The sequence below is a fragment of the Ailuropoda melanoleuca genome, chromosome 6, assembly GCF_002007445.2.
Source record: "Ailuropoda melanoleuca isolate Jingjing chromosome 6, ASM200744v2, whole genome shotgun sequence".
In the NCBI taxonomy this organism is placed as follows: domain Eukaryota; kingdom Metazoa; phylum Chordata; class Mammalia; order Carnivora; family Ursidae; genus Ailuropoda; species Ailuropoda melanoleuca.
Window position 1 is genome coordinate 35,989,958 of NC_048223.1, and position 26,655 is coordinate 36,016,612.

General features: G+C 42.1%; 1 protein-coding gene across 2 annotated transcripts; it reads right to left on the reverse strand.

The window, feature by feature from the left end:
* Window positions 1–1,614: 1,614 nt before the first annotated feature.
* Window positions 1,615–25,780, reverse strand: LOC100482638 (caspase-14-like). Of its 2 annotated transcripts, XM_019809055.2 has the most exons (7): window positions 25,240–25,780; window positions 23,240–23,292; window positions 21,873–22,022; window positions 17,230–17,455; window positions 16,669–16,785; window positions 4,631–4,740; window positions 1,615–2,305 (listed from the first exon to the last, which is right to left on the reverse strand). In XM_019809055.2, the coding sequence occupies exons 1-7, from the start codon at window positions 25,592–25,594 to the stop codon at window positions 2,204–2,206; spliced, it is 1,113 nt and encodes a 370-aa protein (XP_019664614.2). In that variant the 5' UTR covers window positions 25,595–25,780; the 3' UTR covers window positions 1,615–2,203. The 2 variants fall into 2 exon arrangements, with proteins under 2 accessions (XP_019664614.2, XP_034518092.1); XM_034662201.1 differs by lacking the exons at window positions 1,615–2,305; window positions 4,631–4,740 and adding an exon at window positions 13,715–16,495.
* Between the last annotated feature and the right edge of the window lie 875 nt (window positions 25,781–26,655).

Here is a 26,655-nt window from a genome sequence, read left to right on the forward strand (position 1 = left end):
AATGTGCAAAAATAACCGTTCCCTCCTTTGTCCCAAAGCTGTCATTCCCTTAAATGGTAGGGTCCTTTCTGTCCGCTGAAAGGATTCTGCCTTCCAACTTTACTCTCTCACTTGGCACTTTTTGTCTTGCATTAGTTCATGCATTAGAATCCCAGCTTCACCACATGGTGTGATTCTGAAAAAGTTACTTAACCTCTCAGGAAATAAGAGCTATTGCCCATTTCAGCTGCTGCCCTCCCCCTGAAATAAGCCCCTGTGCTGGGAATTCTAGGATCACACAGCATACAAGTGAACAGAGGAGGCTCACCAGATATTTTATGAACCAAGTTTAATGCTCTATAAAAAAGCAAAGTTACATCACATATCAAAACTCAAAGTTTAAAAAACTAAATCACACACATATATATTTGAGAAATCACATTAACTAAAAAGGACACAATTGTCCCTGAAATGGAGACAGGCCTGGAGATTCTGGGTTGCTTCAGTCATTGTGACCTTCAGTCTTCAGAGCATTTTCACCAAACACCTGTATCCTCATACAGGCCCAACAGTCTTATGCAACTGCCAGTTTGAACCTCTAGGTTCAGGAATAGCCACACCTGCAGGATATTCACGAACAGTTTATTAAGAAGCCAAAGTTCATCAAAGTCCAGTGGAATGCGTTCTCAGCCAAGTCAGATCTCCTTTTGTGATGTGAAAACCGGGGTTTAATGTAGTCCAAAGTTACACCGAAAGTTAGAACAAAATTGCAATGAAAACTTATGCTCAGTCCGGAGTTTGTTACTCTAAAAACGCTGGTCTACATACAGGTTTTCCTTCTAGTGGGATGGGACCCAACTTGCACCCTAAGGAATGCATGGTATAGAGGAAGCATACAGTGAGAACAAAGGGCATTTCAGGCAGAAAGGAGAGAATGAACTATGATAACATAGCCAAGAGCATTCATTCAACATTCAGTAATCCACAAGCCAGATTTCTGTGAGGGGATTATTGAGGGGAGGGCAAATCACCTGGTGTGGTCAAAACCCAGGACAAGTAGGCAATATACAAATAGTATAGGTTAAGGCCTGACAGAGAAGGACTTGGGATATTCTCCTAGGGGAATTTGAATATGTTCTGCAGGCAGTGGGGAGTCAAAGGATTATTAACAGTGAGATGGGTTTTATGAAGAGATTTGAGGGAAAGAGAAGGTTGACTTCCAACTTGTTCAGTTAAAGTGGCCACAGGACATCCAAGCAGGTGGCACCTGCTAGATGACTAGAAGGTAGCTAGATGCACAGAGGTAATGAGGTGAGGTCTGAGGAATGGACAAAATAATTGAGAGACAGAGACTAGTCATTCAGTAAACATCACAGCGCTTCTCTGTGTCTTAAGGCACAGAAAAAGGCTGGGCCACAGTAATGAGTGAGGCACATGGCCTCTGCCTCTCGGAGCTTATGACTGAACTGGAGAGAGAGATTTAACGGCTACTACATTGTCATTTAAGTACAGTAGTGCTAACTGCTGCAGAAGGAAAGCACAGGGTCTGTGAGCATGTCGAAAAGGTTGACCTAGCATGAGGGGTTGCGAAAAGCTTTCCTGTACAAAGGATGATTGAGCCAAACTCTGAAGGACGGATCACACTGGAGTGGAACAGAGTGTTCCAGGCAGAGAAAACAGTAGTTCAAAGGTACTACACAGCAGGGAGGAAGCTGGGGAATGGGGGGAAGGTGGAAACAGGCATCAAGGGCACAGAGTGCGAACGAAAACATCCAGGTAAGATTTATGGCTTATGGAGTCAAAAGGAGACGAGGCTGGCTACAGACAATGATATGGGGGAAATCAGGTGAAACACAGCACAAAACTACATAAAGAGCTCTTGAAGACAGCCATGAAAATGAAGACGAACACCAGTACCAAGTGGGAGAGGATGGGGTATAATCAGTAAGAGAAGCACATGATAAAAACGGTCCACAAATAGAGCTGGACTTCAGGAAAAAACCATTTTCAAAAAACAGTGATCTTTTAAAAGAAGTCAAATTATAAGTGTCAAATAAGCATGGTTCAATCTTAGAAAAATACCGTATATATACAAAACAAATTGGAGAAATATAACTGGTGACAGTAACAATGCAAAATGGTAACTATTAGTTCTATGCTACAAACGCTCTCAGCTCTTTACAAAGTAGTACAAAGCAGTCCTTAGTTTTTCATCTTCCTGATGTCAGAAGTATACAAATTTAGTTAAAGTTGATTCCATGACGAGTGATACTTTAATTGGTTCCTCGTGTAGATGAAATTCAGTGTGCACCACTCTGTTATTCACCTGAAAGATTAAAGCACAAACTGTCCAAAAGCCCTGAGCAAAAGCCTTTTTGTAAACCCTACAGAGTGAAATGGCCAAATTCTATGCATTCCTGAAAGCGATGCAAATGGCATTGGAAAGAAAGAGCATGTCCCACCAAGCGCTTGAAATGCTGCATTCTGAATGGGAAGAGCAGTAGACTCAGGTCCACAGACCTTGGTTTGTTCTCAACTTGCAGGGGGGGGTGGGTAGGAGTAGGCAAGGTATTAACCCTTTCTGAGCCTTGGTGTGGTAAAATGAAAGGGTTGGATTACGCTATGTCCAAAGCATCCACAGCTCTACAATCTCGGGGTTGGTTGTAAGCACATCTACCATTTGCTACCTAACTAAGCTGTATGTGCCTTTAATACAAAGGCCACATCATGCTCATTTTTGGATTTTTCTCTTTTTTTTTTTTGCTAGTGTCTACTCAGCAAGTGCTTTAAAAATGAAGGGTGGTGTCTGGGTGGTGTCTGGGTGGCTAGGTTGGTTAAGTGGCCGACTTGGTTTCAGCTCAGGTCATGATCTCAGTGTCCTGATATGGCGAGCCCAGCCTCAGCAAGGAGTCTGCTTGAGGATTCTGTCTCCCTCTCTTTCTGCTCCTCCCATGCACTTGCGCATGCACGCTCTCTCACAAATAAATCTTTAAAAATAATAAAAATGAAGGGTGTTCAGTAAAGTCTTAATGAACATTGGTCAGCGAAACAATTTTTCAGTTAGCTTTAGCTAAAATGAATTTCTATTTCCAGTTGGTTAAATCTGTCTTTATTATAACATATTCCTGAGAAGCTGACAAGAAACTATATTCTTTTAAAAAAAGAAAAGAAAAGAAACTATATCCTTAGAGAAATTAAGCAATATGAGATATTTGGGAATATGGTTGAAATGAGTGTCAAAATTGTCCATGGTCCCTCCCTTAAATGTTTCCCCCCAAGGTCTTACCTCAAACGAGGTGAAAAGAGGTTTTAAAAGCTGTTAAGCATCATATGTAAAGTAGTAACAATAAATCTTTCAATTTTAAAGAAAAATAGTGACCATACCTTGGGGAGGTGTAGAATAATTAATACATAATTGTGATTACAGCATGAACTCTAGAAGCACTCTGCCCAGGCTGGAATGCCAGCTCGGCCACTAACTAGCTCCCATCTGTCACAGTGACTGCGAATCCCAGTAGCTACCTGAGGGATGTTGGAAGGCTTAAATGGATTAATACCTGTGAAGCACAGAGAATAGTAACCAACACAGAGTGAGCCATTCAATAGATAACAGATGTTAGCATCATTGTTACTGTACTTTTTTTTTTTTTAAAGATTTTATTGGGGTGCCTGGGTGGCACAGCGGTTGGGTGTCTGCCTTCGGCTCAGGGCGTGATCCCGGCATTATGGGATCGAGCCCCACATCGGGCTCTTCCGCTATGAGCCTTTTTCTTCCTCTCCCACTCCCCCTGCTTGTGTTCCCTCTCTCGCTGGCTGTCTCTATCTCTGTCGAATAAATAAATAAAATCTTTAAAAAAAAAAAATGGAAGGAAAGGGGGTATTTAAAAAATAAATAAAAGATTTTATTTATTTGAGAGTGAGCGAGAGAGAGCAAAGGAGCAGGGGGAAGGGCAGAGGGAGAGGGAGAAGCAGACTCCCTGCTGTGAAGGGAGCCTGATGTGGGGTTCGATCCCAGGTCCCTGGGATCATGACCTGAGCAGAAAGCAATGCTCAAACCAACTGAGCCACCCAGGTGCCCCATGTTACTGTAGTCTTCTACAGTCTTTTCTATTTAGCTTTCTTTGGGCGTAAAACTCTCAGATTGAGAAGAAAATTGCCCTTCAATCCTGATACGATAAACTACAATAATTAGGCCATTCTCCAAACTATGGTTCGTGTATAAATCTACTGCCATTATTGGGCACGCATTTATTCAGTGAATGTTTACTATGGGCTAAAAACTGGGGAGACAAATGTGAGCTAGAGTCAGTCATTAAAGAAGTCCTAAGGTTCTGCCCTCTCTAGGGGAGCTGAATCAGGCCAAAGCTGACTGCAACGGCAGGCTACAGAGCAGGCAGGAACTTGAAAGATCACCTCATATCTAATGCGCTCGTGTTACCAATGAACAGAAAATGTCACTGTCCGTTTCCCTCAGCAGCTGTTTTCTGAATGCCACAATCATCAAAACTCATGATCGGCTCATCATTTCCAAGCAACTTTTCAGTATCTCTCATATTTTCATGGCTAAAGTCAACCTTCTCCTGAAAATGCTCTCATTAAGTGCATTACCGTCAGCACGAATGGAGCACGTGTTCCCTTGGAATTTACTTACTTTGGTGAAGAAGTCAGCGATGTGCCACTTATTTCCGTGCTGTTTAAAGACTTCAGACATCGCTTCAATCATCACGGAGCCGGTGCGAGGGTGCCGTAAAGCAACGTGATCTACAAAGCAAACACAAGACATTTCATCCATTTTCCTCCTCTCTTTGCACCAAACTTTGTCTTTTACCCAGACTTAAACCTGGAAAATGGCTTCGAACTGAGAATACAGAAGCACTCTTGCATTAATAAGAGTGTCTGGGGCCATAAGAGACATAGACACAAAGAGAGGAAGCACCTGAGCCTCCCAGGGGACTCCTGGGACCAGCAGCAACCTCTCCAGCAAGCCCTGTAACCTCTCAAGAGGGCAATTCTCTAGTATGAATTTTTAAAATAAAACTTTCCAAATATACACAAAATTAGGAAGCAAAGTTTAACAAACTCACATATAATCATCCCCTAGATTCAATAGTTATCATTTTGCCATATTAACTTCATTTTCCCTTCTCTATTTTTTTTTTAATTTCTTACTTTTGCTATAGGATTTTAAGCTAAATACCCCCAAACATACCCATACAGAATTCATTTTGGGATCCTCAAAAGTTTAGCGAAATTATTTTTATTATTAGTTAGATTAAAAAACACAAAACATATTTGTTTAGTGTAGATATTTGATGGGAATATCAAAATTTATTAAATTTTGGTAATAAAAATTATTGATAATAAATCTGATAATAAATCTAGGTTGGAACAGAAAAAATATGGGGACATCTTTGCAACGTCAACATAGGCAAAGATTTCTTAAAACACAAAAAGCATAAAGTATAAAAAGAAAAAGCTGATACACTCGACTTCAACAGAATTAAAAACTTTTTTTTTAAAAGCTTTTATTCATTTGAGAGAGAGAGAGAGAGCACGAGCAGGGAGGAGACGCAGAAGGAGAGGGAGAAGCAGATTCCCTGCTGAGCTGGAAGCCTGATGCAGGACTCAATCCCAGGACCCTGGGATCATGACCTGAGCCCCGAAGGTAGATGCTTAACCATCTGAGCCTCTCACGCACCCCCAAAACTTTTGTTTTTTGAAAGATGTTATTAAGCAAATGAAAAGCAAGCCACAGATTGGGAAAAAAATATCTGTAATACATATCAAAGAACTTGTATCCAGAATACATAAATTATTCTTACAACTTAACAACAAACAACCCAAAAAAAATTGGGTAAAAGATATGAACAGACATTCAGCAAAAGAAAATATATGAATGGCCAATAATGTACAGGAAAAGATAATCATTAGTCCTCCAAGAAATGCAAATTAAACCCACAGGTTGCTACTATTATATACACCCATCAGATTGTCTAAAAATTTTTAAATAGGTCAAACCAACTGATAACAAGGATGTGGAGCAACTGGAAGAACTCTCATACACTGCTGGCGGGAATGTAAATGATGCAACCACTGAAAAATATACCTATCAGATTGTCTAAAATTTTTTAAACAGGTCAAACCAACTGATAACGAGGATGTGGAACAGCTGGAACTCTCATACACTGCTGGCGGGAATGTAAATGATGCAACCACTTTGAAAAAGAACTTTCAATTTGGCAGTTTCTTTGAAAGTCAAACATAGGGTGCCTGGATGGCTCAGTCAGTTAAGGTCTGCATTGGGCTCAGGTCATGATCACCCCAGGGTCCCAAGATCAAGTCCCGCATCAGGCTTCTTGCTCAGCGGGGAGTCTGCTGCTCCTTCTCCCTCTGCCTGCCGCTCTGCCTGCTTGTGTGCTCTCTCTCTCCCCCTCTCTGACAAATAAATAAATAAAATAAAAAAAATAAATAAAAGTCTGACATATACCTACTATATGAACCAACCATTCCACTTCTTGGTATGTGCCCAAGGAAAACAAAGTCATATACCCAAAGACTTACACATGTGTTCACAGCAGCTTTATTTGTAATAACCAAAAACTAGAAACAACTCAAATGTTCAACAAGTGAATGACTGAACACATTGTGTTCACACAAATGAATACTGCTCAGAAGTAGAAGGAAATGAACTACTGATAGACAACACAACACAGATGAATCACAAAACCATGAAACATACATACTATATAGTTCTACTTATATAAAATTCCAGAAAATGTAACCTACTCTGTGGTAACAGAAAGTGTAACTCTGGTGACCCAGGGATGGGGATGGAGGCAGGGATAGATCTCAACATGAAGAAATTTTTTGGGGAGATAGAAGTATATGCTAATCTTGATCACAGTGATGGTGTCATGAATGTATACTCCCATGTGTTAAATGGTATGTGGAATATGTACAGCTCATACTTCAATTACATCTCCATAACCTTGTAAACGGATCCACAGAACATATCTGTTCAGTGTGGGAACTATATAGGAATTTCAGTATTGTCCCCCTTAGAGTAAATCTGAATCAGAAACGCCTCATCACAAAGCTTGACAATCCATCCTGTCCCGTGTGCTTCAAGCTGCAGGTTGTGGCCCGATAATCAGCCAAGAAATCAATTTAGCAGACTGAAACAGCCTTTTTTGTAATGGGATAAAATGGGCTAAATAGAAAATATTAAAGTGGCTCAAATGTAGCAAGGGCAGCTATGATTTATAAAACTAGTATGTTACATGTACATTTGTTTCTATATACATATATGTAATAGACTACAATGAATTACATATTTTATCAATTCTAAAATCAAAGTTTCTTTTCCCATCAATCTGAAATCTGGATGTGCTGTATAATCTCTTCTGTGGCATAGATTAATTGGTAGCTTCTTGAGGATACAAAATAATGGTATGTCTTATAATCAAGGCATTAGATTGCGTGAAACACAATAGCTATTTCTTCCTGTGGGTTATGGCAAATAACATTTGAAAAACCTCTGATCTAACATGGTCCCAACCCCTTTGAAGAATACCTGCCAGTCAGCAAAACAAAAATCAGAGTAGCTGTCAAGTATCTTATCAAATGATTACAAATTTCTCATTGCTTTGAAAATAATCATGGATCCTAAGTCCATGGCCACAGGGTCAGTCCTCAGGACAGATTCTAGGCCACAAAAAAATGAGTCTGATGAGTGATATTGGAGAACTTTAGACTCTGGCCAGAAGCTAGTGAATGTCCACAGATTTATCAAACAAGGTCAAATAAAAAATTGTTAGGACCAGGACTCCCCCATACTTGCATTATAAAGTTGTTTAGAGAGGCACCTGGGTGGTTCAGACGGTTAAGTGTCTGCCTTCGGCTCAGGTCATGATCCTGGGGGTCCTGGGATCAAGTCCTGCATTGGGCTCCCTGCTCAGTGGGGAGTCTGCTTCTCCCTCTACCCCTCCCTCCTGCTCATGATCTCTCTCTCTCTCTCAAATAAACCAGTAAAATCTTTAAAAAAAAAATAAAGTTGTTTATTAGAGAACTCTGGACATAGAACAAGAGTGACAAGCACTCACAGGACTAACTACAAATAGCCAATAAAGAGGTGAAAGCATGTTGCAGCTTCTCTTGCATACAGGCGATGTGCCTCTGTTCCAAAGCAGGAAAGACAAGCTCTAGGACTCACTGGGGTCAGGTAGCTGGTATAAATGTATATGGTGAGCTAGATGTCAGGAACCTGAATTTTGTTGAAATCATCCAACTTATAAAAGAAGGTAACTTGAAGATGTTTTAAATCCATTTTTTGCACATGATCTTAGCCAAAAGACCAAGAAGTGATTAAATCCATTTGTTGAATGGTAATACATTCAAATGACTCACAATTCATCCATCGATAGTATGTGTATATATATAGGTATATTTTTACATATTTATATGTGTACACAGAGTATTACTCATCCATAAAAAAGAATGAAATCTTGCCATCTGTGACAATATAAACGGACTAGAGGGTATTATGCTAAGTAAAATAAGCCAGGCAGAGAAAGACTGCCATATAATTTCTCTTATATGTGGAATCTAAAAACAAAGAAAAAGGGGCGCCTGGGTGGTTCAGATGGTTAAGCATCTGACTTCGGTTCATGTCATGATCTCGGTCCTGGGATCAAGCCCTGCATCAGGCTCCCAGCTCAGCAGGGAGTATCTCTCTCTGTCTGTATCTCACTGTTTCAAATGAATAAGTAAAATCTTTAAAAAAAAAGTAAAAAATAAAAACAAAAACTCAAATATAAATGGTTTAAAATTCAAATTACAGGGGCGCCTGAGTGGCACAGTGGTTGAGTGTCTGCCTTCGGCTCAGGGCGTGATCCCAGCGTTATGGGATCGAGCCCCACGTCAGGCTCCTCTGCTGTGAGCCTGCTTCTTCCTCTCCCTCTCCCCCTGCTTGTGTTTCCTCTCTCGCTGGCTGTCTCTGTCAAATAAATAATAAAAAAATCTTTAAAAAAAAAAATTCAAATTACAAAAGGAATCCAGCGAAGTCTTCCTCCCTCCTCAACCCATGCCCAAGAAAACCAGTGGTATCCGTTTCTTGTGTATCCTTCCAGATCTATGCTGTATACAAAGAAGAGACATATTTGAGGGTAGAACCATCCTCCTCCCGATCTCAGTAGATTATACATGCTGTTCTAGGACCTGATTTTGTTGTTGTTTTTGCCAGTTCATCTTGGAGGTTGCTCATCATCAGTACATAAAGAGTTTCGTCCTCTGATTACATAGTATTTACTCTATGATTTATCACAACTTACTAGTCCCCCATAGAGAGATGTTTGGGTTGTTCCTTATACTTTTGCTATTACAATGTCGCTGAACAATGTTGAGCACGTGTCACTTAGACATGTACTAAATATCTGGAAGATAAACTCCTCGACAAGGAATTACGTGTGCATTTATAATTTTGCTAGACGATGCCAGATGGTCCTCTAAAGAAATGGTATCAATTTACAGTCCCACCAGGAATTAGTAAGTATATTCCCTCTCTCTTCAACAAGAGTATACATTCAAACTTTCTGATCTCTGCCAATCTGATAGATGAAAAGTAGTACTCCAATATTGTTTACTTTCTTCTTATAAATTGAGCATCTTCTCCATGTTAACAGTATTCCCTAGGAATTATCAGTTAATAGCTCAAACCCAATGTTCTGTTGGGTCTTTGCTCATTGGCTTTTCTATTGGGAAAATTAGCATCCACCTGTATGCTCCTCCTAGATCCCACTGTCTTCCCCACACAGAAACCACTAATGTCAGTTTTACCATACACATACATACGTGTATATGCTATTCTTGAACAACACATTGTGTTTTTGCTTGAACTTAAAAAAATAATAATAAAATCAAAACAAACCCAAGTTTACTGCGACTTGTTTTACTCAGTGTTCTATGTCTGAGCTTTGATCCTTTTTATCGCATGTACCTGGAGTTCTGCTCTTTTGAGTCCACGTTTTGTCCACATCCCAAATTATTCTTGTCAAGATGCCCAATGAATTATGTCCGCATCCCCCCTTTTTTTTTTTAAGATTTTATTTATTTATTTGACAGAGAGATAGAGAGCCAGCAAGAAGAGGGAACACAAGCAGGGGGAGTGGGAGAGGGAGAAGCAGGCTCCCAGCAGAGCAGGGAGCCCAACGCGGGGCTTGATCCCAGGACCCCGGGATCACGCCCTGAGCTGAAGGCAGACGCTTACCGACTGAGCCACCCCAGGCGCCCCTGTCTGCATCCTTTTTTGACCTGTCAGCAGGGTCTGACAGGCTCACTCTCTCCTTAAAAGACTTCCTGCGCCTGGCTTCCAGGCCACCACACCCTCTTGGTTCTCTCCCCCATCAGCAGGTGCTGCTTCTTAGTCTCCATGGGTGACTCTTCTTCATCTTGACATTCTATACATGTTGGAGCAAAGCCCGTGCCCTATCCTTTAAATAACATTATAAGCTGATGACTCCCACATTTCTCTCTTCGATGCAGACCACTCACTTGATTCCAGACTTAAATAATTAACTGCCTTCTTCACCTGTTTACTGGGACAGCTAATTACCATCTCAGACTCTGGATTTCCCCTCCTCCTCAAACCTGCTCTTCCTGGAGTCCTCCCCACCGTAGAAAAGAGCAACTTCTTTCTTCCATTTGAAAAATCAGTCTAATTTAATCCCTGGAGAACGTATACTGCCTATGCTCAAAATTTCAGCTCCACCAGCTGTTGCACCTGCAATCCCTCCTAAAAATTTCCTTTCTCGGGATACCTGGGTGGCTCAGTCAGTTAAGCATCTGCCTTCAGCTCAGGTCATGATCCTGGGGTACTGGGATGGAGCCTCGCATCGGGCTCCCTGCTCACAGGGAGCCTGCTTCCCCCTCTCTGACTCCACTCGTGCTCTCTCTCTCTCTCTCTCAAATAAATATATAAAATCTTAAAAAAAAATGTCCCCTCTCTACTGGATCATTCCATCAGCAGCTGTGTGGCAGTACTGCCCATCTTTACAACAAAAAAACTTTGATCCCTCATCACCATCCAGGTTGTCTCTTTCTCAACTCCCTTTATAGCAAAACCTCATCAGAGTTGACTGTATCTGCAGTTTCCAATTTCTTTCTTCAGCCCCCACCTCTTTAAAAATACCAAAAAGAACACAGAATAGTGTATCGAACACCTGGGCATCCACCACCCAGATCTAATAAACAGTAAACATTTTGCTTTATTTGTTCCAGCTCCTCTCTTCTGGTGAAATACACTTGAAGCCTCTTTTGAATCTTCTCCCTGATTACTTTCTGGTCCCACGTCCCTACCTTCTGTACCTCTACCAGAGGCAGTCCCTGTTACAAAGGTAGCTGATCTTTGTGCCATATTTTTAAACTTTCATCAGCCATATATTCAGTCATAACAGGTTGTATTACTGTGTTTTCAAATCTTTGTATCAAAGGCATACTATCTGTATTTTGTTACAGCTGCCTTGTCTTCATTCATTGTGACATTAACAACTTCTCCACGCGATTCTTTTCAACTGTGGTGCAGTATACTCTACGGTATGAATACACCACCCCCAGAGGCTTTTAGTTTTCCCGCCACTTTACTCTCCCTACTGTAAACAGTTTCAAAGGAGCGCCCAGAAAGGAGTGCTCAACGCATCCCCATTCACCCGCTTTCCAGTTTTAGCCCTGACAAGTCCAGTATCACAGGAAACCCCTCCATCTCTTGGCAAACTGGGGCAGTTGGTCATCCCATCCCATGTATATACATGTGCAGAAGATTCCCTCAGGCAGAAGTTCCCAAACTTTCTCAGTTCATGCTGCCCTTAGTGTCTTGGTAAATTTTTTTGAAGATTATTTATTTATTTGACAGAGAAAGACAGCGAGAGGGGAAACACAAGCAAGGGGAGTGTGAGAGGGAGAAGCAGGCTTCCCGCCGAGCAGGGAGCCCAATGCAGGGCTGGATCCCAGGACCCTGGGATCATGACCCGAGCCGAAGGCAGATGCTTAACAGCTGAGCCATCCAGGCGCCCCTCAGTAATTTGTTTTTCAGTGCTCCTAGGCCAAAAGAAATATCTAAGAGTTCCATTTACTAAAGTAGTTAGGTCTAAGCTCAGTATTATTATCTAAATAACTTATTGGCCATTAAGGGGGAAAGAATTCACACAAACTGAAAGACAATATTTTTATTTCATTCTTAAAGAGCCATAACTCTTACTAATGGGATGTGTACACCTGTTGGGCACTGCAGGACTTCCAACCTCCCCACTGCTCGTTCTCCCTCTCTCTCTCTCTAATAAATAAATAAAATCTTTAAAAAAATGTTCTAATTCGTGTTCTAATTTGTGGGGTTTTAAAAAAAGGTCTGGGCATTACCTAGAATAGTGCTGGCCATCCTAGTGTGTGCCAACACATTTGATAAGTGTGTTAAACTGATGTCTTAATTCAGAAGAAAACCAGGGGGCAGTAGAAGAATAATTTAAGGCAATTTAAGAACACATAAATATTTTTATATAAAGAATGTTAAGCAAGATACAAAAAATAAAGAAAACATAAATATTTTTATATAAAGAATGTTAAGAAAGAAAGATACAAAAAATAAAAGAAATAAATGTTAAACAAAAGTAGCACTTAGGTGTGGGAGAAGGTAATGGGAATTAGTGTTCTAAGGTTCCTTGAATCATCAGGGAGTAAAAATAAGCTTTTTAAAAATTAACTTTAGGCTAACTGCACATGTTTAAAATTGCACGGGTAACCATGAGGAAAAGAATTATGGGATGCCTACCTTCCAGGTCAGTAGGAGGGAGAAAAATGTTAGAATGACATACTCAGCTAATAATCAAGCAAACACAAGAGCCATAAAAGAAGGAAATAAAGCAAAGAAAAATAAATAGCACAAAATAAAATGGCAAAAGGGCAAATATATCAATAGTCACAATAAAGACAAACTGCCCTAATTAACCAGTAAAAAGATTGATAAGGTCACACTGAATTAAAAAAAAAAAAAAAACCAGCTATATCCTATCTAAAACAGACCCACTTAAAACATAAGGGCCCAGAAAGGTTAATAGAAAACAGTCTGAAGGAGGTATACCAGGCCAATATGGACCAAAAGAATATTCAAGTATCTATATGCCTCCCAGACAAAAGGAACTAATACACAAAAAAGCACTACTTGGCACAGTAGGTTCACTAAAGAGTGCTTAAAACATTTTATCTTATTTCTTCCATATATTTCACTGCAATTCTAAAATCGAATGCCTCTACTCAAGTTGTGTCAAAATAAAGAAAACAAAAACACTGGGAATACAGAAGAAACAGACACGCCTACCACAATGACATGACGTATGGACACACTTATCTCAGATATTGGCAGGTCAAGCAGACAAATTTAATGGAGACATAAAACAACTGAACACAGCTATGCTTAATTGACAGAAATATTTAGGACCCTACATTCAACAAGTGCAGAACACATATTCTTAAGCACACACAGAATATCTAGGAGAGTCTAACTGGCATTAAAAAGTTTACTAGAGGGGCACCTGGGTGGCTCAGTCGGTTAAGTGTCCGACTCTTGGTTTCAGCTCAGGTCATGATCTCAGGGTTGTGAGATCGAGTCCTGGGTTGGGCTCCCCACTCAGCGTGCGGTCTACGTGAAGATTCTCTCCCTCTGCTCCTCCTTCACCCCACCCCCCCAACCCAGGGCTCACACTCTCTCTAAAAAAATCAATCAATCAATCAATCTTCAAAATAAAAAAAAAGTTTACTGAAGACCAAGGCATAACCCAAGTCTCAACAGATTTCAAATCGGTCCTGTAGTCCATATTCTTCTCAGTTCCTCGCACAAATAAACCAGAAGTCAGTAACAAAAAGACAAATTTTAAAATCCCAACACAGAAATTTAGAGACATGTTTCTAACACATATAAGAACAATGGAAATTTAAGAACTCTTGGAACAGAAGGATAAAAGTGTTCCATGTTAAAATGTGAAGGATACAGTGAAAGCAGTGCTCAGAGGGGATTATAGCTTTAAAAATGCTTATATGTTTAAAAAGAGAAAATAATGAGCCAAGTACCTAACTGAAATAGCTGGGAAAAGAAGAGCAGCATAAATGCCCCCAAAATGAAGAAAAAGGGAAATAAGAGTCAATATTAATGAAATCAAAACCAGATACTAGAGGGGATTAACAAGACTAAAAACAGGTTCTTAACTAAATAAACCACTGGCAAGACTGATATAAGGAGTAAAAGAAGAAAGCCATAAATATCAGAGATAAAAGGAGATTATAGACTAACTAGACATTCCACACGATTAAAGAGGCAATAAACCCTAGGCCAGGAAATCTGAAAATGAATTTTTATTTTTCTCCCACACAGAAGCTGGTTTTCCCAGCACTATTTACTGAACGGCCCATTCATTCCACACTGATCAGCAATGGCTTCTTTGTCACATGTCTAGTTTCCTTGCATATTTGGCTCTGCCTCTAGGTTCTCTCTTCTATCACAGTGGTCTATTGGTCTATACATAGAGTTTTTGTCATTGCTATATACGAAGTATTCTTCTCTTACAACATAAATTCTCTCAAATATCTGAATAGCTCACTCTCTCTCGTGTCCCCCAACTGTCTACACAAAAGTCAGCTTCTCAGTAGGGACATCTCTACACATCTCTTTTTTTTTAAACTGCAATCTTGGACACCTGGGTGGCTCAATCAGTTAGGAGTCTGCCTTCGGTTCGTGTCATAATCCCAGGGTCCTGGAATTGAGCCCCGCGTCAGGCTCTCTGCTCAGTGGGAGCCTGCTTCTCCCTTTCCCTGCCGCTCCCCCTGCTTGTGCTCTCTCTCTCTGTCAAATAAATAAATAAAATCTTAAAAAAAGAATAAACAAAATAAAACTGCAATCTCTACTCCTGCCCCTGGACACTTCCTATGTCCCTTGTCCCTGCATTATTTTTCTCTATGGCAATGGTCACTATGCAACATACTTTATTTTTGGTAAACATTTCATTGAAAGGTAACCATCACACAGAAAAGTGTGCAAAACTTAGGGGTATAAAATAGCTCAATAAATTTTCATAAAATGAACACACCCTGTAACTGTTGCCCTCATCAAGAAACAAGATGGTGCCAGTGCTCCAAAGTCCCCTTCTTGCCCCCCAAATACTGCATGCCGGAGGCAAGCACTAGCCTGACTTCTAACACCACAGATCAGTTTTGCCTGTTTTTGACCTTTATACAAATGGGATCATAAAATAGCACAATATGTAGCTTCTCTATGTTTGTCTCTCTGTCTCCAACTAGCACATAAGTTCCGGGCAGGCAGAGATTTTTAGTTCTTCTGTTTAAAACTGAATCTCTAGCCCTCAAATATATACAGCCCAGTACACAGTCATAAAACTCACTCAGTCAATAAAACTGGAACATGACGTTCCTTGCCCTGACCTGTAACTGCTCCATAATAATTCTGTGGTCAGTTTATATCAGCAGCTCATTTCTTTTTATTGCTGAGCAGTATTCCACGTATGGCATACCACCATGTGTTTATTCATTCACTTGCTGATGGTCATTTGGGTTGTTTCTAGTCTCTGACCACTTCAAATAAAGCTGCTATGAACATTTGTGTGCCAGTCTCTGGAAGGCCACACACTTTCATCTCTCTTGGGTAAATAACCAAGGAGTGAAATCTTACATCTCACTTTAATGGGGGTGTTTTTCACATCTTAACACTAAGTATGTTTCATTTTAAGTTGTTGCCCTATGTTCCTTTGCTTACATTTCTCCACTAAAATTTAGCTTGAATTCCATATACATTTTTGTAAACTGCCTTAATCCTCTTTGAAAGAAGTCAAGATAAAAACAGCTAAAGGGGGGCACCTGGCTGGCTTAGTTAGTGGAGCACACGACTCCCGATCTCAGAGTTGTGAGTTCAAGCCCCGTGCTGGGTGTAGAGAGGACTTAAAAATTTTTTTCAGAACCTTAAAAAAACCCAAACAAACAGCCCAGCGAAAGAAATGTCCTTGACCTCTTAATTCTTGTCTTTCCTACAAGTGAATCAAGTGAAGGGGTGGCTTTTCACACACAAGATTCTCTGAACCTTACCTTATTATTAATAATAGTATTAGTAATGAAGTAATGGTGATACTATATTATTAGCATCATGTATTAGTAATAATTGTAGCTAATTTCTTTTTTTGGATTATTATGCCAATTATCATGGTAAGCACATCTGCAGTTATATAATTCAATTTATATAACATCTGAATGACGCAAGTAAATTCCATTATTCCCGTTTTACATGAAGAAACTGATATATCTGGAGATTAAAAAACATTGAAGTTCTCCAATACAGCAAGTGGCAGAACTAGCTTTTGGGCCAAGATCTTTTCCTAGGAGAGCCAATGATCCTTTACCATGTGATACTTTGCTCAGAGGTTTGTGCCTTCTCAGAAGAGAGGAGCAGTAAGATGCCAACCTGCCGTCTCTGAAAGTGGGAACATTTGTAAAGAGAGATGGATGCATTAATGAAAAATTCTCCTTATACACGTCAATTTGTAAAGCGCTGATAATTTTAAAATTTGTTTTAAAAAAGTTATGAATGACCCAAAACGTTCTGGAAGAAAGTGTGTGTCATTGTCATCGACCCTCATGTCTTACCCGCCTGGGTGGGATAGATGATGAAATAATCACTGAACGTGGGCAGCCTCCGCTTCTCGGATATGTCATCAGACTCCATGGGTGCATCGTCTGTCTCAACACCACAGTCTCTTTTCTCTGTTTGTTGAAGAACAAACATACGAAGTACAGCAGTACACCACAGACACCAGAAGCCCTCAATCAAAGTCCCAACAAGCTTGCATCTCCACAAAGACAACATCCGCAGGAGCTACAGAAGTTGGACGTCGGCCCCGCAGGCCGCCTGGCATCCCATGGACGGTGGGACAGCCCTTGGAAACCACACACGTCTCTCTCAGACGTGAGGCTCCCTGGCCTATCTCATGCCGTGAGTGACTTGGACCCTCCCTCAGCCTAAGTTTCCCTTCTGTCCCTTCCTCCCAGCCCAAAGTCTCTAGTACACGACCCAACTAAAGTCTTATCAGCTGAGGGGCCTCTGACTTTAAAGAAACAAACAAATATTTTTAACTTCTTTTTCTTTTCTCAATCATCCATATGAGAATTTCCTAAAAGCATGACTATTACAAAGAAGTCGTCACTGACCTCCTCTGCAGGCCTGGATGATAAAGATCTTTGGTTTCTCCTGAAGTGCTGGGCAATTTTTATTATTGAACATTTCAAAAATGTCCTCCAGGCTGACTTTTTCACCATCTTCCATTTTAATAGAGCCTTTCTCTCCATGGGACATAAGGGTAACAAGGCAACAGCCAACATCATCTTTACTTTCATTGAGTCCATCACGAAATGATCTTATTTTCTTGATTAACTCCTGTAAAATAGGATAACATGTTGAGAAGAACTGGAGGTAAGAAAAACCAGAAATGCTAAAGATGGCCCTTTTCCTATGCAATCCAAGGACATGACAAATACAAAAATAATCACATCTCAAACACGGTTAATATGAGAAAAATATCAGTTCCTTAACTTGTCACTTCCCTTTCGGTTGCTCTCAGAATTCCTACGATTTCTTCTTGTGCCACTGGTTCTTCTTTGACAGAATTAGGGCATTTCCAATTCTCTACCACAAAATACAACAGAATGATAATTCCCCGAAGGGCTAGTATGTATAAATTTTATACTATTAACTTATTTTAACATATAAAAATTGTTATTCTCTAAAACTAATGCCCTCAAAAAGCTAGAAATTGAAGGGAATGGAGTGTCTACCAATAACATACACCTGACGGAAACTATGGGGCGATGTCATCAGAGCAAAGCCTCCCAGAGAGAGAAGCAAGACAGGAATGGCTGCTGTCACTGCTCCCATGCCCCCTTCAATAAAGTGAGTAAAAGTTAAATGAAGTCCACCTCACACTGGTCAGAATGGCTAAAATTAACCATTCAGGAAACAAGAGATGTTGGCGACGATGCAGAGAAAGGGGAACCCTCTTACACTGTTGGTGGGAATGCAAACAGGGCAGCCACTATGGAGAACAGTATGGAGGTTGCTCTAAAGTTAAGAACACAGCTACCCTATGCCCAGCAACTACACTACTAGGTATTTATCCAAAGGATACAAACTCAGTGATCCAAAGGGGCACATGCACCCCAATGTTTATAGCAGCAACGTCCACCAATAGCCAAACTATGGCAAGAGTCCGATGTCCATCAACAGATGAATGGATAAAGAAGATGTGATATACACATATGATGGACTATTACACAGCCATCAAAAAGAATGAAACCGTGCCATCTGCAATGACGTGGATGGAGCTAGAGGGTATTGTGCTAAGCAAAATAAGTCAGTCAGAGAAAGACAAATACCATATGATTTCACTCATATGTGGAATTTAAGAAACAAAACAGATGATTATAGGGGAAGGGAAGGAAAAATAATGTAAGATAAAAACAGAGAGGGAGGCAAACCATAAGAGACTCTTAATCATAGGAAACAAACTGAGGGCTGCCGGAGAGGAGATGGATGGGGGGGATGGGATAACTGGATGTTGGGCATTAAAGAGGGCACTTGATGGAATGAGCACTGGGTGTTATATGCAACTAATGAATCGCTAAACTCTGAAATTAGTAATACACTGTAGTTGAAATTAATAGTATGCTGTATGTTAATTAAGTTGAATTTAAATTTTAAAAAAATTTTAAGTAAGTCTAAATACGGGAAACAAAGAGCTAAAATTTATTACTTACAGATGCCATGACTATCTAGAACTATAAAGTAATCAACCAAGTAACTACTGAACTAGCAACTGGCAAGCTGACCGGACACAAAATTAACTCACAAAGATCTAACACTCCCCCTCCCCAGTTAACTGGCAACAATCACTTATTTTTTTAAATTTTTTAAAAGATTTTATTTATTTCTATGAGAGAGAGACAGAGCAAGCAAGAGCAGGGGGAGGAGCAGAGGGAGAAGCAGATTCCCCTAAGAGCAAGGGAGCCCGATGTGGGACTTGATCCCAGGACCCTGAGATCATGATCTGAGCTGAAGGCAGATACTTAACTGACTGAGTTACCCAGGTGCCCTGGCCACAATCATTTAAACCACATAATGAAAGGGAGTCCCATTCCTGGTCACACCCAAACAAGGACAATACCTAAGGGAGTCCCATTCCTGGTCACACCCAAACAAGGACAATACCTAGGAATAAACTAAGAAACACACATTACCTAAATGAAGAAAAGGATAAAGAAAGCTTCAGGGAAGAGACAACATACACCATGACATGTCCATGCTTCTGTTAATACTATTAATTTGCCAATTCACTCCAAATGAATCTCAATTCAGTGTCATGGCAACCAAACTCCCAAAGGCTGTCGGTGGAACTCACCCAGATTATTCTCAAGTTCACAGAGAACAAACGATATTAAAAAAGTGCCAAGAGTATTCAGAAGTCAAAAAGAAAAAGAAAAAAAAAAAAAAAAAAAGGAGGGATAGGTCCTATCAGACATCAAAATGCTTCTAAAAAAATCATGGTGGGGGCGCCTGGGTGGCACAGCGGTTAAGCGTCTGCCTTCGGCTCAGGGCGTGATCCCGGTGTTGTGGGTTCGAGCCCCATGTCAGGCTCCTCTGCTATGAGCCTGCTTCTTCCTCTCCCACTCCCCCTGCTTGTGTTCCCTCTCTCGCTAGCTGTCTCTCTGTCAAATAAATAAATAAAATCTTAAAAAAAAAAAAAATCATGGTGAATGAAACAGTGATGTACAGGGAGAAGTATAAACAAACATATGAATGGAATATTTTAGATTCCAGAAACCAATCAAATTATATATAGGACTTTATTTCATGATAAAGGTGGCGTTTCAAATATGTGGGGGAAGGACACATCATTCAAAAAATGTTGAGACAACTGACTATCCATCTGGATATAAGGTAAGACCTCTTACCTCACACTTGTTTCAAAAATAAGATTCCAGAGAGTTAGAAAGGAAACCTCAAACTATGCAAGTAGTACAGAAAAACAGTTTAAACATTTTTTAAGTTGGGAAGGCATGGGGTTTGTTCAAGAAACAAAAACAGAGAAGCCACCAAGAAAGATCGACAAGTTTACTCACAAAATATCAAAAAAGACTTCTATACAATTTAAGACAACAACAACAACAAAAATCAAAAGACAAGTAACAGGGACAAGAGGAAGTATTTGCACTACATTTTGTAAATGAATAAAGTCCAGGAAAATAACTATAAGAGCAGGAAAAAGACCACCCAGTAGGAAAGAGGGCAAAGGAAACTAAGCAATTTACAGAAGGAAAACAATAGCCAAAAGATGTTTAACCAAACTAATAATCTGGAAAACGAAACTAAGAACAGTGAAATACTTTAGCCACTAACACTACTAAATATTTACAAATAAGACCCCTAAGAGAATAAACAAAGGAACAGCAGTATCTGCCGTCTGATTTGAAACCATGCAATCCTTGGGGAAAGTGAAAGAGTCTCCATTTTGACCATCAAAATGATAATAAAATCAAAGCTTACTGGGCACTTGCTATAAGCCAGCTACTATTCTGGGCATTTTGACACAGCAGCTCATTCATTATCACCATAGCCCTCCAAGGTAAGTCACTCTCATCAACCCCATTTCCAGGAGAGGAAGGTAGTCAATCAATTTCAGGGCTGCTGGAACTATGGCACCATGGACATTTGGGGCCAGAAAACCTTTTCCTCTGGGGGCTCTTCTGGGCATTGCAGCACCCACTAGAAGCCAGTAGTACCCTCCAGGTGTGACATCCAGAAATGTCTCCACAGATGGCCAAATGATGGGAACAAATCACCCTCGGGTGAGAACCAGATTTAAGGTAACAACTAGGAAGAGACGGGATTCCAGCTCAGGCCGTCTGTGTGGCACCCACAGCCCCATGCTGCACTGTTCCTTGACATTCATTAGCAGGAACTCCTGGGATCTAGGAAGGGCTTTCCCATTATACTATCCCTAATAAAGGGAGGTCTAGGTCATGACTCAACTAGGGTCAGAGAAGTCAAATGGAGTTCCCACTAGCGCTCTTCCACCTTATTTTTTCAGTTATCATTTAGTTAGGTCATAATGCAATTCTGCCCAGGGCTATCAGCTCCCTCTCTACACCTCTTCCAGGTTCCAGATGAATCCCACAAGGACTCACACTGCTGGAATGCCTCTGGCCTGCCTCCTGGTGACTTCCCAAAGGGGTTTCCTTGGTCTTTCCTGCTGCTAAAGGCTCTGGAACTTGCCTACTCCAGACTCACGCCTTGTCCTTTGGCCTCCTTGCCCATCTTGCTTAGAACACCGCCTGGGTCCCCTTCCCTCTTCAGCTGCATAGCCCTAGCCAAGACTGGAGCCCAAGAGGTCCCTGCTTGACTGGAAGGAGAGGTAGGGTATCACACACTAAAGATTACAAATGCATCAAGAATTTTATCAGGGCATACATGGGATTGCTCAGCAAGTCCTGGTTCTTGCCAGGTATTAAAACCCAATTTTTTTTTAAGATTGATTTATTTATTTGAGAGAGAGAGCATGAGCAGGGGGAGGGGCAGAGAGAGAGGGAAAGAAATCCTAAAGCAGACTCCCCACTGAGCGCAGAGGGGACACAGGGCTGGATCCCAAGACCCTGAGATCATGACCTGAGCCGAAACCAAGAGTCAGAGGCTTAACCAACTAAGCCACCAACTAAGCCCCTCCAAAACCCAATTAAAAAAAAAAAGAAAGGAAAATTATAAGATCCAAGTTACAATATTTCATTTTCGTTTTTAATTTTACCATTTTGTTAGGATTGATGCACTGTGTATGCTCAAACTGGCACTGGCCAAGCCACTCCTCCATTAGATGGATGTCCCGGTGAGCCCCTGGTCTGTTCTTCTCCACGCACATGACGAAAGCCTTCCGCTTGCCCCTCAGGTCGTAACAGTCCTATTTTCCAGGAAAGCCAATAATATTTAAACCAAATCAAATTCAGAAATCCACATACATCACAGATATGAAATAATGAGTTTCTTCTGGGATGAACGTTGAGGTTTCCCAGTTCAGATCGGGGCTGCGACAGTGATTGCCTCTCTTATTAGTTATGGAAGGAGGGTGGGGGGGGGCAAGGATGACTGGATTTATACTTCTTTCAAATATCTTCCTTACACTAAGACTAACAGGCCAATCTCAGTTTTAAATTCATGTGTATAGCTATAACTATCAGTTTAAGGAAACACGGCAGACAGAGGAACAGAGTAAATAACCACACAGGGCTGGAGTCATCAAAATCCAGAATATGGGACATTCTACAGACAACCTGGTTTTTTCAACAAATAAACAATAAGAAAAAAGTTTAAAGAAGGGAGAAGTACCCTAAGTTTAGAGTCTTAAGACAAAGCAGTCAACTGTAATTGCGGTGACCTTGTATGAATCAGCATCCTGATTCAAACAAACCACCTGCAAAAGACGTAGGACCCAGTCAATGAAATCTGAATCCCAACCACATCTTTGCACATACTAAGGAAGTTGTTTTTAGGTAGAATAATGGCATTGTGGTTATGTTTTGAACAATCTCTTTCTCATACTAAAGATTTAGAGATTCATACTAACATATCTGTAGATGAACGTGACAGGTTATCTGGATTTGCTTTAAAATAATTGAGCTGGGGAGCAGACAAAACAAGATTGGCCATACGTTACTAATTTGCTGAAGCAGGGTCATAAGTACATTGGGCCGGCATTTGAGAGATTTGTTTTTCTATTCTACTTTAATATTTGTTGAAAATTTCCATCATAAAACTTAAAAAACAAACAAACAAACAAACAAACCCTACAACCGGCAGTTTATACAGCTGTGCAGGGCCACACAGCCTGTCATCCTCAAACCTCCAGTGCCTCATTTTTCTTGATTTATAAAATAGAAACAACAGCAGTGCCTACCTTGTTTGGTTAATGCAGGCACAACAGTTTTATATGGCTCATGTTTATCTTTCACAATCATAACAGAAAGCAGTGAGATCTGACCACTTGAGACAACCATACAGATAGTTTCCTTTAACCAACAAGAGCCACACACAAAAAAATGTTCCAATGTCAGCTAAAGTGGCTCAATACCATCATTCCTAACCAGTGTGTAGTGCTGGGGTAAGAGCAAAAATATTTACCAGTTCGCCATCCACACAATCATAACTTCTCTTTAGAATCTTTCTTGGAATCCCTGAGTGAATTTTCATGAAAAGAGAATAAAACAGAAAAAGAGCATTATTTTTTTTCCCCATTTTTGTTCTTTTCAATCAATCCACTGCAATTCCTGTTAATAGGAAGCTCCTCCCAGGGAATTCTGTTGCTTCTTAGTTTTCAGGTCCCGCAGGGTTCACCCTAATTTTAGAACAGGTTTCCTGGATTATGAACACACCCTCTTTCAAACTCATACAAGGCTAGAAACTTTAACCAGTCCTCCCTTAGACCCCAGTTAGGTACAAGGGCAGAAGGCGCCAGGCCAGCAATAAAAAGGACAAGGTGTAATTGATTGACATTACTGCACATGTACTTCCTGAAGGGGAGATCAAGACATCAATAAAGGGGCTTTAATAAAGTAAAGGAACCAGGCATTTTTTAAAAATTTAACATAGTCTCTTAGCATTTATTTTATTTTAGGATTTTATTAATTTATTTGACAGAGATAGAGACAGCCAGCGAGAGAGGGAACACAAGCAGGGGGAGTGGGAGAGGAAGAAGCAGGCTCATAGCAGAGGAGCCTGATGTGGGGCTCGATCCCATAACGCTGGGATCACGCCCTGAGCCGAAGGCAGACGCTTAGGCCCAGGCGCCCCAGTCTCTTAGCATTTAATTCGAGTATTTACTGGGTGCCGACAGTGTACAGCCATAATATTGTGTAGTCTGGATAATTCTGGAAAGAAAAAAAAAAACACTTTGCCAACAGTAATAGACTCAAAATCCAAAGAGGTGAGAACAGCTAAAGAGGTGTTCATGTGATACCTGAACAACTAAGCTGGGAGGAACACCACAAATGCTGTGCAGGTGCCGCAAAGCAGGGAGAGTCAAGCCTCCACGGGGTCGGTATTCTGCCCACACGCCGTGTTCGGTGGGCCGTTACCGTTGTGATCCGTTCATTACAAATCCAAACAAAATCAGCAACGGTAACACACCTCAAAGCTCAATCAGCTCGTAACCATGCTCATGGCAGAGGTCACCGACGGTATATTTTAGTGTCTACTTTTATGGTCCTCGTGTAAGTGCTGCTTTCTCTGTCTCTCTCACACACTATTAGGTGCACATATGTTTATTATATCTGGAGCGGGGGTGGGGGAGCCCCAACCACCCTTAACCTGTTACATACAGCATTTCTTTTTTTTTTTTTTTAAGATTTTTATTTATTTGACAGAGACAGCCAGCGAGAGAGGGAACACAAGCAGACAGAGTGGGAGAGGAAGAAGCAGGCTCCTATCAGAGGAGCCTGATGTGGGGCTCGATCCCAGAACGCTGGGATCAAGCCCTGAGCCAAAGGCAGACACTTAACGACTGCGCCACCCAGGCGCCCCACATACAGCATTTCTTGATCATAAGCCACATCTTCCTAGATTTATGGCAAACAGTCTCATGGTGTGCAGGAAGAGGGGCCCTCCCTCCAGGGCCCTCCTTCCCTCCCCCCTCCCGCCCCCATAAACACATCCCCTGGAGATGTGACAGCGGGAATTCCAATACCATGCTTCTCAACGCATCATTTAGAAACCTCCCGCATCATCATCTCTTGAAGGTGCACGTTGACAAAGCATCTCAGGCCTGCTGAGTCGATCTGATCTCTGAACCCACCCCAAAATGTGCTGGTAGATCCTGAGGGCTGCTCTTCAGTGGGTCATTCCATTCCGCGTTCGGGAACGGCAACTCTCGGGACCGCTTCCCCCAGGCTCCCACTTTCCGCCGCGCGTCATTGGTTCCCAGGGCGCCCGCCCGCTCCTCGCTCCGCTGGCCTCCGCACCCCAAGTCAAACGGGGTACCCCGCCCCCAAGCTGGGCCGGGAACCCCCGGGCAGCCGGGCCAAACCCCGCGCTTACACCAGCCGGTCCCCCCAGCCCCAGAACCCGCAAACCCCCGGCTCACCAGGCCCCGCCCCCAGCCGGGCACCTGGCAGCCCCCAGCTCACCCTGGTCGTAGGTGGCGGCGGCGTCCTGCCAGCGCTGGAGCAGGTCGGCGCGGCGGAGCTGCTGCAACACCTTGATGAGGACGCGCGAAGCGGCGGCAGGCTCGCAGTAGTGCTGGACCAGGAGACGGGCCAGCCCTTCCTTGCTCTTGCCCTCCAGCTCCAGCCGCCAGGGAGTCACGCGCGTCTCCTCGTCCACCGACTTGAGCAGGATGCGGAAGTTGCTCAGCTCCTGCGGGGACAGCAGGTTCAGGGTCTCCAGCACGCGGCTCCACAGCTCCTTCACGGTCCAGGCGATCGGAAGCGCCCGGAGGCCGTTGGACTCCGGGCGCCCGCAGCTCTCAAGGCCTCTCTCCATCGCCACCCAAAGATGCTGAAGCGCCCGGGCCCGACGGAGCAACTGCCCAGGTCAGTGCCCCGCAGACCGCGCAGGCCTCCCGCTTCTTCTCTTTGTTTTGAAAAACGGAGGCGTTTCCGCTTGTTTCTTCAACCGCCCGGCGTGCAGGCCGGGTTGACCTGGACTCTCCCGCCCTATTTCCTCTCCGGCCCCGCCCCTGCCTCGAAGCCCCGCCCCCCCAGCGCCTGCTTAACCCTTGCAGCAGGTTAAGGAGAACTAGTGGGAACCCTGCTCCTCCGTGGTTCTCTGCCACGCCTTCACGTTGGGGTAACTTAAAACTCCGTGCCCAAGCCACAACCTAGCTTGATTACATTCGAATTTCTGGGTGGCAGACCCAGACTTCAGCAGTTTTTAAAGCTCTTCAGGTGATTCCAATGTGCAGCCTGCTTTGAGAACCACTGATCTTAGATCCAGAGTGTTTATCGGCTACCTAAGCCACTAGCTCCCACTTGGAAGAACCACCGGGAAGACCCTGGACGCTGAAATAACACCTAGAGACTATTGCATTCAGCCAGCTTTTTTCGGAGACGGAGTGGTGAAAAGGTTGAGACTTGAGAATTTGAAGTCTACAAGAAGTTGGAAATGCAAACTGCTCAGCCTGGGGGGCACGGAAAAGACGTTGCTTTGGGGAGCAGCTCTCAGCTTGGCAACTGCCCATTACTGTTACTGCTGTTAGGTTTTCTGATTGGAGGAGGCCCTAAGGAACTCGCTCAAATTGTGGTTCGCCTCAAAATTATTTACCCTTTGGGAGATCTGGTGAAGGAATCTCAGGACCTTGTTTGCATCCTGATCCTAATAAGCCAACTGTAAAAAATACTTTTCCTTTCTTTTTAAATATTTCATTTTAAAAAATATTTGAGAGATCCTGCTCACACAAGCTGGGGGGAGGGGCAGAGAGAAAATCTTCAACCCGACGCCGGGCTGAGGAGCCCAGGGTGGCTTCATCCCACAGCCCCAAGATCAGGACCTGAGCCCAAACCAAGAGTCAGAGGCTTAACCAACTAAGCCATCCTTAAGATTTT